General features: G+C 39.4%; 2 protein-coding genes across 2 annotated transcripts; both read right to left on the bottom strand.

Moving 5' to 3' along the window:
• Positions 1-1600: 1600 nt before the first annotated feature.
• On the bottom strand, positions 1601-8549 carry vcam1b (vascular cell adhesion molecule 1b). The gene is made up of 10 exons (XM_079472205.1): positions 8455-8549; positions 7734-8006; positions 7007-7312; positions 6660-6920; positions 5611-5886; positions 5217-5492; positions 4301-4612; positions 3954-4229; positions 3302-3562; positions 1601-3221 (listed from the first exon to the last, which is right to left on the bottom strand). Exons 1-10 carry the CDS (start codon positions 8495-8497, stop codon positions 3064-3066), a joined length of 2442 nt encoding a protein of 813 aa, XP_079328331.1. The 5' UTR covers positions 8498-8549; the 3' UTR covers positions 1601-3063.
• A 1486-nt stretch (positions 8550-10035) lies between these two features.
• Positions 10036-11103, bottom strand: gpr88 (G protein-coupled receptor 88; the record flags this gene model as incomplete). The annotated part of the gene is made up of 1 exon (XM_079472061.1): positions 10036-11103. The coding sequence occupies one exon, from the start codon at positions 11101-11103 to the stop codon at positions 10036-10038; it is 1068 nt and encodes a 355-aa protein (XP_079328187.1).
• Between the last annotated feature and the right edge of the window lie 1683 nt (positions 11104-12786).

The raw sequence follows: 12786 nt of genomic DNA, 5'->3' as shown, positions 1-12786 counted from the left end.
TTCGTCTTATACATTTCTTTTTATATTTTAATAACAAAAAGAAAACGTATATTTATTATTTTTTTATTTAGTAAATTCTTAAACTGGATTATTATATTATATTATATTATATTATATTATATTATATTATATTATATTATATTATATTATATTATATTATTTATATTATATTATATTATATTATATTATATTATATTATATTATATTATATTATATTATATTATATCATATCATATCATATCATATCATATCATATCATATCATATATCATATCACATCATATCATTATATGACTTTTTTCTACGTTTTTTCGAAGATTATTTGCAAGCCTCATCTACTCGGCCACCTAAAAATCTGAGTGGACACTTTAAATGTAGGCCTAAAATAAAAACAACAGATCTTCTGGAAAAACAAAGCATCGTGGACGTCGTTAAAAAAGATGCTGATCCTCCACATCGCCGGCGGCCGATGCGGTGACAATGAACGCTCCGCGAGAACGCCGAGACCCTGGGTCAACTGCCATCTGCTGAATCGCGGGGCTCTCATCCTTAAATACTCTGTTTTTCTTTAAACGTCGATCAAATAAACCAGCTCGCACCGAGGCAGATGGGGTCCCTCGCTCCAGAGATGTCCGTGTTGCGAATCAGGAAATACCGCTGTCTCTAAGTGATTAAAAAAGTCAAGACTCATCACAAATCATTGTTGCTCATCGTCCTCGCTGTGGATTGCATAAGAGGAGGTTAAAAAGGGCCAACAAAGTCTTGCACAATGTGTTCCCAAAAAAGCTTTTAGAATGATGAAGGTTTTACAAGCTTAATGAACCGTGGATCTTCCTCATTTTAACATTTTTATGTGAATGTCATTTCGTGAGTTCATTCCCCTCAACCAACATTGTAAAATGCTCCAGTTAAATAAAAATAAAAACCTCATGTATTGTATCATCCATTGTTACCTGTATGTGTCTCTATACGTGGAACACAAAAGATGATATTTTGAGAACATGTCCCTGTCTCTGTCTCCATACAATAAAAATCAATGGGGGTCAATGTGGTCAGATTCAAAATAGCTTCTTTTGTGTTCTGCAGAAGAGAGAAAGTCATACAGATTTGAAAACACAAATCAGAAAAGTGTCTTCTTTAGATGAATCACTTTAAATAGCCAGATGTCATAAAACAGTGAGCAGAGATGAGATGGTCCTTATCATTTTCCAATTACGCTAATTGTGAAGTTACCAATAACCAGGAAGCATGGCAGGACAATATTATCCCCTTCCAATTCGTAATTCCAATTCGGTTACTTTTCATATGAATTTATACAATGTTATTCGTATGTTTTATGATTTGCTTTTCTCACCAGTAATGGTTAGATTTAGGGGTTTGTTTTTATGATACACATACAATGAATTCACATAATTTATTCACCTCATGAAATAGTTATGAATTCCCTTGAGATGGTCAGACAGTAAGATTCCTGTAAGCACATATTTAGGAACCATCCAGAACATTTAAAGATCAACTAGCAACTACCCAAAATGCAATAACAACCTCCTAGCAACGTATTATCAACATAAAGGCCATTGTATGAATTTTGTATGATTTTAAAGAAAAATGTTGAAATGTTTATTTCATTTCTGTCATTTCATAAACACGAACACTTTGTTGTGGAATAAAATGTATAGTACAATTTAATTTAGCATGAAAGGGATTAGAAATATATTTGGAAATCTTTTTGGCTCTGCATCTTTCTAAGAAAACACTGATCTATTCACACCTTCCCTTTTCCCAGAGGAACAAGAAAAACCAACAACCCAATCACATGGCGTGGATGGTCACCATGGCAACAGCCTATTACTAGTGGGACACATCAATATAATGCACTAAAATGGGAGCGGGGAACTCGATTTTGCATCGTTTGATCTTCATTAGCAGAATGAAACAGAACATTGTGGTAGGTCGTGTAAGGTCAGAGACATGTACGTAGTTATTTTTGTAAGGCGTGCTTTACTTCCAACTCATTTAGAGCCATCTTGTTAAAATTTTGAGAACAACTTGTACCGATAAACAAACACAGGAACCTTAAACAATTATTGTGAATTACAAGAAAAATGTTGCATTATACTAACAGGAAAAGTGAAAGTGAAATTTCAAAAAGCGAAAGTAGACGCTGTGGAAAGTATAAGATGACCAGAAAATCCCCCTCAGTTTCCAATATCACCGTCCAGGATCACATCACAGACAGTTGCTTGCTTAAAAAGATATTTATGAAAACACTCAAGATTGAAACACAGTGATTTAAATACAGAAAGTGCAGTACACAGCATGTTCTTCAACAGACATTGAGGTTAAAAATAACAGAATTCAAAGTAGAAATCTACAGTGTGACACTGTAGCAAACATCACATTACATAAAAGCCTTTTTAAATCACTTTACAGTGTGATATATTTCAGATTTAACATGAAACAAATCAGTAGGACTCGATTTTACGTATTGCAAATTAATTGTGGAATACTGATATATTCAAAACAGGTCAAATAAAGATGGCTTGGTGACATCAGCCAAAGGAACGTTGTTACGTTACATTACACGTTTAGGAAAGGTTACAAAGATTGTTTTGCTCCAAAATCAAATGAACAGTTTTTACCTCAAGGTCTAAAACTGTCTCTATTGCTCTGTACCTAAACACAGCAGAACGGAAAACACGTTTGTCAGATTTACATGGCAAGACTTCTTGCTTCCAATCCTTAAATGTTTACATCTACATTTTACCTTTGTATTGCACATTCGATTTGACTTATAAGGTGAAAAACAATATCAGACACATTGTGAACTAATTCACAGGTGTAAAGTCAGCTGCCACTTCTCAAGACCACGAAGAAACCTTCAGAAGCTCCACCAGCACGATTTCCCTTCTTAGACATGATTGTCTCTAGTTCAGGCGGGTTCTCAACCATCTGAGGTTCTGTCACACGATACGGTGACTGGAAATGCGTTCACCTGCCGTTCTAGCTTCAGCGAGACCCCGACTCAAACAGATTCCGAGAGTTCGTGGAGTTTAAAAACAGTTTATACAGTGTCCGGATTGCATTTGGTTAGATTGTACGATCCCTTTTTACTTTCCCTCCAGAGATAAACGACAATACCAAGTAGTGCCAATGAAGATCCCAGGCAAACTGCGAGGGTCACAAAATCATTCCAGCTGGGTGGAGACTCGAAGCGTTTTTCTGTAATGCAACAAAGACAAAGATTTATGGATTAGTAGTACATTTGATTAGATTTTTTTTTTTATCTGAGTTTCACTTACGCTTCACATTAATAAGGAAAATCTCCGTCTCGAAACCCAGGTCATTGGTGACGTTGACCTGATACAGGCCTGTGTCGTTTGGAGTGACGTTGATCAACTGAAAGACGCCATCGTGAGAGTAGATCACAGAATCGCTATCCAGCTTCCTGAGGACCACAGCGGGTGGAGGAAAGCTCACGGAGTTACAACAGATGGTGATATTTTGGCCCTCCTGAACATCAGAGGATGGTAAGACCTCCACCGTCGTATTTCTGGGGGGTGCTGAGTAAACACAGATGGTTGTTAGTTTGCTTATGGGCGTTTTATTACACAAATCATAAAGTAATGACATATATTTTTGTTTTGATAGAAGGAAAACAAGCCAAAATGGAGAGCAAGTCGCTGATTTTGAATCTAGTTTAATAGTAATATATTGAACTATCGAACGTTGATATACTGGAATATTTTGGATTTGATATAATTAGATAACAGGACTGCATTTTAAAGGTCCAACTGTTCCCTTTTCAAGCACTAGAACCGGTGGCTGACACAGAACTACGATGTCGTTCTTTCCCGAAGAAGATAATGTATTTACGAAACGCGCTCTGTAGAGCATTTTCTCCGTTTAGGGCTACTTTAGAAAAGACATGGCGGATTCAAAGAGAGAACTTACTTTTCACAATAACTTGAATACTGTCTTGGTGGCTTCCATACTGGTTAAAAGCTTCACACACATACAGCCCAGAGTCCTCCAGCTCGATGGAAGGGAGTATAACTGATGTTTGAGCCCCGTCACTGGCCTTCAGCTCTGTTTCTAAAGCGTCCACCACCCTCCTCAGCACCACACGACCCTTCGGGACGCTGTCAGACAGACAGGAAATGCTCACAGTTTCTCCTTCCTTCAAATCCACCTGTGGGCTCACCGTTATCCTGGTTCCTCTGGGAGGATCTGAAAGATGTTTTGAATCCCTTTTAATTCGGGAAGGAACGGCAAAACAACATAAAATCGTATTGACTTACAGTGAAGGGACAATGTTGTCGAAGATGTCTTTACAGCTTGAGCTGCCGGCACACCATCCATGCCCAGCAAGACTTTGCAGGTGATCGTTCTGTCCTTGTCTTTGGCTTCTACGCGATAAGACAACACTGAAGTCAGATTCTGCGGTCGACTTGAAAATGTTCCAGATTCCGACTTGAGTTCTCGCGTCCCATCCATCCATGTAATTTGGAAAAGGTCGGCTGGAAAAACATCCCGAACGCTGCAGGTCAAGCGTACCGTCTCTCCCTCCAGAGAAGGTCCAGAACTTTCTACAATGGTACTTGTAGGGAATGCTGATAAGAGAAGCAAATGTAACATCTCAGCAAGTTTAAATGTGCAGCAGAACTGATGAACTCTCTAGCCGGAGAAGAACCATGATGAAGGAAAGCTGATGTGCAGCGACAGTCATAATGTAAACAAACCAACACTCCCTCACATGCCTGCAGAGTTCATCTCTGCCGAATGAACAGCAGAACGTTTTAAGGAAGTCTTTGTGACCTTTCAAGCAATAAAGTAAGCTATAAGAGGATTATTAAATCCTGTCAACCTCATCCTGGCAAGCCCTGGGAGACTTTGTAGAGAATGGCTCTGGAAAGTGTTAAACGGATGTGTTCATTCCTGCATCTAGTCAAAGCGAGATCGTTGAGCAGACATCTTTGTGACTGCTAAACTGTTGTTTTTCTCAAAAAGTCGAACTATTCTAACAGTTTCGTTTATGCATATTTGCGATATATTACAATCATTTTCAATAAATTCAACAATTTCAATAACTGATATTTGACGTCTTGTAAAACATTTTTAAAATTCCCTGCTAAACTGTAGCAGTTCAATGTATTATTTTCCTAACTCAAGGCTAAACACTTTCTGGTAACCCCCCCCCCCCTTGTTGATACTTACAGAACAACTTAATTTCAGTCTGTTTAGACTCCGCAACTGAGCCACATGTGACCTCGCAGATGTAAGTTCCCTCGTCTTCCAACTCCACTGTGTCGAGCAACAGCTGTGACAGGAAGCCGTTGCTCTCTGTTAGGCCTCGGGTCGGCAGATTCTCAAGACGCCTCCAGGAGAACGTGGGCCGAGGGCAACCTGACGCCTGACAGGAAAGCGCATTACTAGAGCCACGCTCCGCCACAATCACACCGTCTGGTTGTAGCGCCACTTCAAGTAAATGAGCTATAACGCAAAAAATATTCGTTTTTTAGTGTACCCAATATTACAGTTCATGTCTTTTACTTCCATTAATATATAGATGCCCACATTTTGCATCCAGGTCAGAATTTTGAGGTCTTACTTTCAACGGTTAGACTGAGAGTGGCTCTCTGACGTCCATACTCATTGAAAGCTTCACACACATACAATCCAGAGTCAGACAGCTTGACAGAATCTAGTGTAAATGTTGTTTCAGCCCCAATGCTGGTCTTCAGATCTATTTCTCGGCCGTCCATCATTCGTCTCAAAACTACACGATCCACCGGGACCCCTTTGGACTGGCAGTAGATGCTTACGGATTCTCCTTCCTTCAGAACTGTTTGCGGTCTTGCTTCAATGATTGTATCCATTGGAGGTGCTGGAAAATATTTATTTATAATTATATAAATCATTGTTTCTAATCAAATTGTAATTTCCAGGCCAAATTGTTGATGTTTAAAGCCCTTTAGAAATCGATGTGCAGAACGTTCTCTACATGTTCTTTTAGTGTTATTAAAACATTCTTGAAGTAACATTAAAAGAGCATTTATCAGGGTTATAAATTATTACTAAATGTTCTAAATACATTATACAAAAGTTATAGTTGCATTGTTACTCAAATGTTTAAAACGTTTTTTTAAATAACGCTTTTATAATGTAATGGCAATGCTAGGCAAACGTTCAGGGATAGTTCACCCATAAATTGTCATTCTTTACTCACCTTCGAGTTTTCCCAAATCTGTATACATTTCTTTGCTTTGATGAATATTTGGAATAATGCTTATAACCAGACATATTTTGACCCCTATTGACTACCATAGTATGAAAAAACCAGGGTAGCCAAAACTGTTTGTTGTCCTTCATTCTTCAAAATGTCTTCTTTTGTGTTCAACAGAACTATGGGAGTCATTTGGGTGGCAACATCTGTTTGGTCGCAAGCATTCTTCCAAATATCTTTCTCTGTGTTCATCAGAACAAAGAAATGTATACAGATTTGGAACAGCTCGAAGGTGAGTAAATGATGACAGAATTTTCATTCCTTTAAAATATTTGTAATTTGTATAACAATGATTTATGTTCTGAGCTGTCAACCCACGTAAATGGTAAAGTATGTAAAGTAACCTAACTTCCCATCTCAGGTTTCCTACTAACCTTGAACTACAACAGAAACGTTGGCCGTTTGGCTTCCCAATCGATTGCTCACTTCACACCGGTAAATACCCGCATCAGTCAGGGACACGTTGCGCACAAAGAGCTCTCGATGTTTTCCCATTTCAACCCGCGGGCCATCTGGTTTGAGGGTCGTCCATGTAAACACAGGCTCGGGGCTGCCCTCTGCCTCACAGGTCAAAGTTAAATCAGATCCCAGAGAGACCGCAGCAACTCCAGATAATCTCACATTATTAGGCGCAGCTGTGAAAGAAAGCAATGAGAAAACAGATCAGAGAACAAGAAAAATCACTGATTTTAAACTTTCTATCGGACTTCAATGGACTTACAAAGAACGCTCAAGTGTCCAGATGTTTCCTTTTTCATCCCATCAGATAGTGTACTGTCAATATTGAGCGATGCCCGGCAGGTTACGGCGTTCCCATCATCCTCACTTGACGGTTTGAATTTGAGCGATATCAACAGACCATCTGTATTGGGCTCTCCTTCTTTAGTCTGAAGAACAGTGTCTCCTTGTAACAATTCTACTTCGAGGAACTCTGAAGGGTATACGTGAGATACTTCGCAGGTCAGGACGTTCTCTTCACCCGATATCAGACCATCATTCCCGGATATGACTGGGTTTCTTGGAAAAGCTAAAACACAAGGATATATTACATTAATGTCAGGCTGGGGCACGTCGTCACATTACATAACATACAATTTAACGGTCAATTCTTCCATTGTTTTATGAATGGCTTTATGATGTGTGGTCCCTTGCTGGACCACTGCCTTGCTAATGTAATCATAATGTAACCGTGATAGCCTATTGTAGTAAACAAATATGGTAATACAAATGGTACACTTATGGCCATATAGTAAAATCACGTCTATTTTTTTATAATTTAAAATAATTATAAATAAACAATAAATCATTTCAAATAAACAGCTGTTAAAAACGTCTACGAATCAATAAAATATCAATAAAATATGATAAGCCTACTCTGACCACAAGTGTGACAACTAGCCCCGGGGGGCCACTGTGACCCAGGGTTGCTCGATGACGCTCCCACTTACAATAAACTTTAATGGTAGTTTTCGCCTGTTTCGTCTCCGTCCCACAGGTCGCTGTGCACAGCACGGTGTTTTCGTGATTCCTCGTGACATTGTCGAAGATCAGAACGGACTCCGTGGGCTTGTTTTGCACATCGGCAAACAGCGGTTTGTCCTCTAACGGAGTCCAAACGAACGTCACCTTTCCCGGGCACGAGCGCATGCTGCACGTCAGCTCCCTCCTGTCGCCCATTTCGAACAACACTTTGGGGGGCAGGTCCACCTTATGCGAAGCAGCTTTGAAAACAACAGTACGTTCAATTCATTGATAAAACAATAAATACTCGAATGGTTTGTTTCCATTATAAATAGCAGGAGGCATGTTTACCATTAAAACCATGCCTACAAAATTCCTCTACTGTTCCTGTAGGATTTAGGGGTCCCATCCGCCACAAATAAAAGAGATGACCCCATTGAATAAATATCTATGGCTGACATCATCCCCATTCAATCTATTAGAATTCCTGTTTCCATGTCTTTGTGTTGTTTTCATTCATGCACGACATCATATTTATAGTAGCCTATAATATTCACGATATTGCAATAAAAGTTAGTCCTATGTGTAGCTAAATCCACCGAACTCAAATATGCTTGATGCTGTTAAAACCCTTTAAAATAAATATAAATAGGTATATATTATGAATGCATTAATAAAAACACAATTTTGTCAAAGAAACAAACTTACCAGCAACTGGCAGAAGTAAAAACACAAGCAAAGTTAAATCCATGCTGAGACTTTAATTCAAGGCAACGTCCTGTCAAGATCAGTCCCGAAATGAACTTGGTCGTCTCAAGGTTTGCATATTTATTTCAGGGGGTGGGATCTCGCATGTGATGGAGGAATTTCCCAGCGCCTTGGGGTCGGAGACACAAGTGACGCCATCAGAAAACGATAGTGAAAGCGTCGAGGCTCCCCCTGCTGTCCCAGATGCTCGTGTCACGGGGAATCACCCCGTTCCAACAATAACATTGTTTTCCGTTATGGACTACTTGTGAACAACTCCAAGAGTTAATCTGATTGAAAATTGTTTTTTTATTGTGTTATAAATGAAACACAAATTGATCTGTAAGAAGGGGGCAGGTTCGTTCCTTTTTTTCCCAGAAATGTTAAATCTATAAGAAATAGGTTATGGGGGCGGGTGTTGTGTTACAGTTCCAGGTGTAAAGTCTCAATGAATAATGACTTGAAATCCTTTGAATGGAATTGAATGATTTATGATGCAAGCTGTGTTTTAGCCTTAAGTGTGAAATGTAGCTTGAAGGGCATCAAGTGAAGTGGACAGGACTGGTATTAAGCCATTAAAGACTTAAAGTGGAATCAAACTAACTTTACAGGTCATTTCAACTATATTATATTAAATTCTTCAATTCCAAATTTCTAAGTTCCTAAGCAACTCAATTGTTCTGCTATTAGAGCTTTGGCTAAAAATGTAACCCTGTTGAATTCTCAGTTGTCATTTTGCTGAGTGTGTTCCGGGTCAAGTCAAGAAACGGTGATATCCTTCAGGTCATTTGCACAGATGTTTTAAACAGCTCAGGGAAACGTTATGTAACTGTGCCTTATTTAAGATATGGCTGAATGGCATTTTGAAGTGTGAAAGAGGATCTCAGGGTTAAAAAAATGTCAGCAGCACCGCACAATAACCTGTTTTGTGAAGAACCAGAGGACAGTGTTTCGTTCAAACTTGAGTCACTTATTAGAGTCCAAATGAAATAAAGAAGAAAATAATATACACTTTTAGTTGCACAAAAATATATTATTTTTTGTAAAGGAAACTGTTATTTGATTATAAGGCTCTTTAAGGGAATCAAAAGGGAATTTTTTTAGCATCTTTATTGTTGCAGATTTAATAGATGCGTTTAATAAAATAAACGAAAATATGATACTTTGCTAGTGTGAATAATAACACTAAGCGGCTTGAGGTGACCTATTTAGTTGACATAAGATGATATTAGAAATAAATAAATACCGCTATATATATATATATATAACAAACACTTAAGATGAAATACACACTGAGATATGAGATTTTAAATATTTTAATATTTTAATAACACACTTATAAACATTTTTATTATTAAAAGGTGGCGGTGTAGCCTTCACAGTTTTACAAAAAAACACTTCACACGTCCAGTTTCACAAAGTTTTACAAAACAAACTCTGCTTTACAAAACACTGTAAAATACATGCAGCTTATCTTCACTGGCAGATTGTAAGCATCTTGGACATCTCGTCCAGGCACGAGCGAACATTGGCAACTATAGTTTAGTTCATTTCACCTAGGAATGCCCTACGGCTGTTCTGTCGTGGGAAAATGTGAGAAATGGCATTGATGGTGATGGGTTCGACCCCAACCGTTGATCCCCTCAAGAAATCTCCTCTCATCACGGATCTTAACGACTTCCTGAACTCCTCGTTTTTCCAGGTGTACAGAAATGGATTGGACACGAATATAGTGCAGAAGACAATCCACGTCGATGTCCAAAGTGCCATAGACACGGGCACGAACAGTCCCGCGATGAGAACCCAAAAAATGGGTTCGGTTGTGAGGATGAATATGAAGCACACCGCGAGGACGAAGAACCCCAAACGCTTGTCTTTTCTCGGGAACGAATAGGGAAGATTGTTCACGATTTGGAAATTCAAAATACTGACTCGTTTCACGCTTATTTGCACCCGACGGAAGATTTTGTAATAGCAATACACCACGACAAAAGTCTGTCCGATGATAGTGACCGCCAACGTGCCGGCGGCGAACGGATTTGACAAGACGGACACCGACGTCCCCCTCGAGAAGGATGCTGGTGCTGATGCTGCGCCCGCATCCTCGGCATCCCTGCATCTCTCAGGGGGGTACCGAAAGGACGTGAGCCATGGAAACAAAGAACCTAGAGAGATGAGCCACGATCCGGCGATCATCCATTCGGTGTTTCTCTTCTGATACAGGCTTTGATACACCGCGGGGGTTTTGGTGATCAAAACATAGCGATTCACAGCTATAAGCGAGTGCGAAAGCAAAGACACCGTGATTCCCAGAAACAAAAGCGCTTCCTTGAACGCGTGGTACCCGACCACCAGGAATCTCCCGGTGGAGGTGGTCACCGCTTCGTGGGGCATCCAAAACGCGCAGACCAATAGATCAGCAACGCAGCCGTTCACGATGAACGTGTTGCTGGCCGTGCGGAGCTTCTTGAAGGTGACGACCAGATAGATGACCAAGAGATTGAGGATGGTGCCCAAAACGCACATGAAGGAGTAAATCGTGGCCAGCGATATGCGCGATCCGCGTCCCAGCGCGCATTCGGACAGCGGCGCGTCCGTGGCGTTTGGCATGATGGAGATAAGTAGTTTCACATCATCTTATCTCACGAATCTCACATTATGTGGCATAAACGGTGAAACGTGCGTGCGAGAGCGCAGCCCCCCCTTTGGCGACGCCGTGGAGAAGGGGCTTTATGTGTGCGTACGAGTACATGCGTGTTTTTTCTCGCAGGGAGAGGCGTGAGATCAACACGAGCCCACGCTGCATTCTCACGTGTCTGCTTCTTCATTACTTACAGGGAGCACAACCACCAACACCACACAGGCGACTCGTTATTCATAATGAATCGACACATATTATAATCCCTGGCTCCCCATTGAGAAGCTTCAGCAATAAGACCGAGGTTACTCGTTAACAGATGTGGATTGATTCTGAATATATAGGAAATGTCTGATCAATGAACACAGACATCCCAGCAAATAACAACAACATTAGAACTCTGCCCAAAACACAATAGAACATCGAATGGATTTTATGGTTATAATGGGAGTTGTATTGCTTTCAATGGAAACTATAATGGTGTCTGTGACGGATTCTGTTGGTGTTCTCCAAAATAAGATATATTATAATGGTTTTCATTAAAATACCATTATGAACCATTGCGAAAATACTTTTGGTAGTGTGTTTTGGGCATTATTCCAATAGTATAGAACATGCCACCAACAGAATCCATCATATCATACCAGTACACCATTACAACCATATTTAATCCATTGCATTTTCTACTGTGTTTTGTGCAAAGTTCTAGTGTTTCTTTTCAGCAGGGCTGGGATGGAAACCAATAGAGCACCAATCCCTTTAATAGCAATAACAATTTATTTTAAAATGGTTTTAATGGAAAAAGATAACGGTTCGTAAAGGTATTTTTGTGGCAACCATTGGAATTGAGTGGTTTTAGTATAAAAATGAAAAAAACATTTACTACAGTAAAGTGAAGTAAATTGTAGTGTACTTTAGAAAACAAACTTTAGTGGTATAATTACTTTATAGTAGGCCTATAGCATACTAATAGAAGGATTCAAAACACTACATACATTTTTATTAGAGTTTACTATAGTAAATATTACAATATTTTTCATGTAGTTGTTTGAGGAAACCAAACATAAGATGCTCTCTATCTGTCAAAAAGAAATTCATGATGCTATAGTACACTATATCTAACAGTGTAGAGAGAGAGAGAGAGAGAGAGAAACATGAGTTTTGACTTGCCGGTATAACTTCAGAGGAACTCAAAGACCATTATCACTGCAAGTGCGGTAGCTGCCTTGAAACCAGCCGTTTGCTTGCAACTGATCATTGAGCTCATGTAGTTTCAAAGGCAGACATTGCACCTCTATAATCTAAATGAAAGGTCTATTAAACCCAAAGTCTCGGAGCTACAATTAAAGATATTACACCAGTGACAACTATAATACTGAAGCTCCCTGCTCATACCGTAGGTCAATTACAGTTTACAGCAATAATAATTATTGATTTATACAAGCTTGGCAAACTGAAATATGTTATTGGTTTTGCAAGACTGGGTATGAAGATGGTACATGGGACAAAGACAATTTCACAGTTGTCCATGAATGATCTGCAGTTCACACGTCGATGGTTGTCAGGGCGAGAATATTGTGTGCGCATTATTTTCGCGCAGCTGCTTAAAATTAGTGCTTATTGGCCTCTGAAGCACAAAGCTGCACAGTTTCAGC

The sequence above is a fragment of the Barbatula barbatula genome, assembly GCF_947034865.1.
Source record: "Barbatula barbatula genome assembly, chromosome: 13".
Taxonomy (NCBI): Eukaryota; Metazoa; Chordata; class Actinopteri; order Cypriniformes; family Nemacheilidae; genus Barbatula; species Barbatula barbatula.
Note: the sequence above shows the minus strand (reverse complement) of the source record. Positions and strands in the feature narration are given on the sequence as shown.

What these genes read in the sequence shown, in the direction of transcription:
- vcam1b (XM_079472205.1), bottom strand. Translation starts at nt 8,497, where the DNA reads ATGGATTTAACTTTGCTTGTGTTTTTACTTCTGCCAGTTGCTG. An exon ending in TGGACACTTGAGCGTTCTTT is followed by an intron (nt 6,921 to 7,006) that starts GTAAGTCCATTG and finishes TTTCTTTCACAG; the next exon opens with CTGCGCCTAATAATGTGAGA. An exon ending in CGTTTCTGTTGTAGTTCAAG is followed by an intron (nt 5,887 to 6,659) that starts GTTAGTAGGAAA and finishes AATATTTTCCAG; the next exon opens with CACCTCCAATGGATACAATC.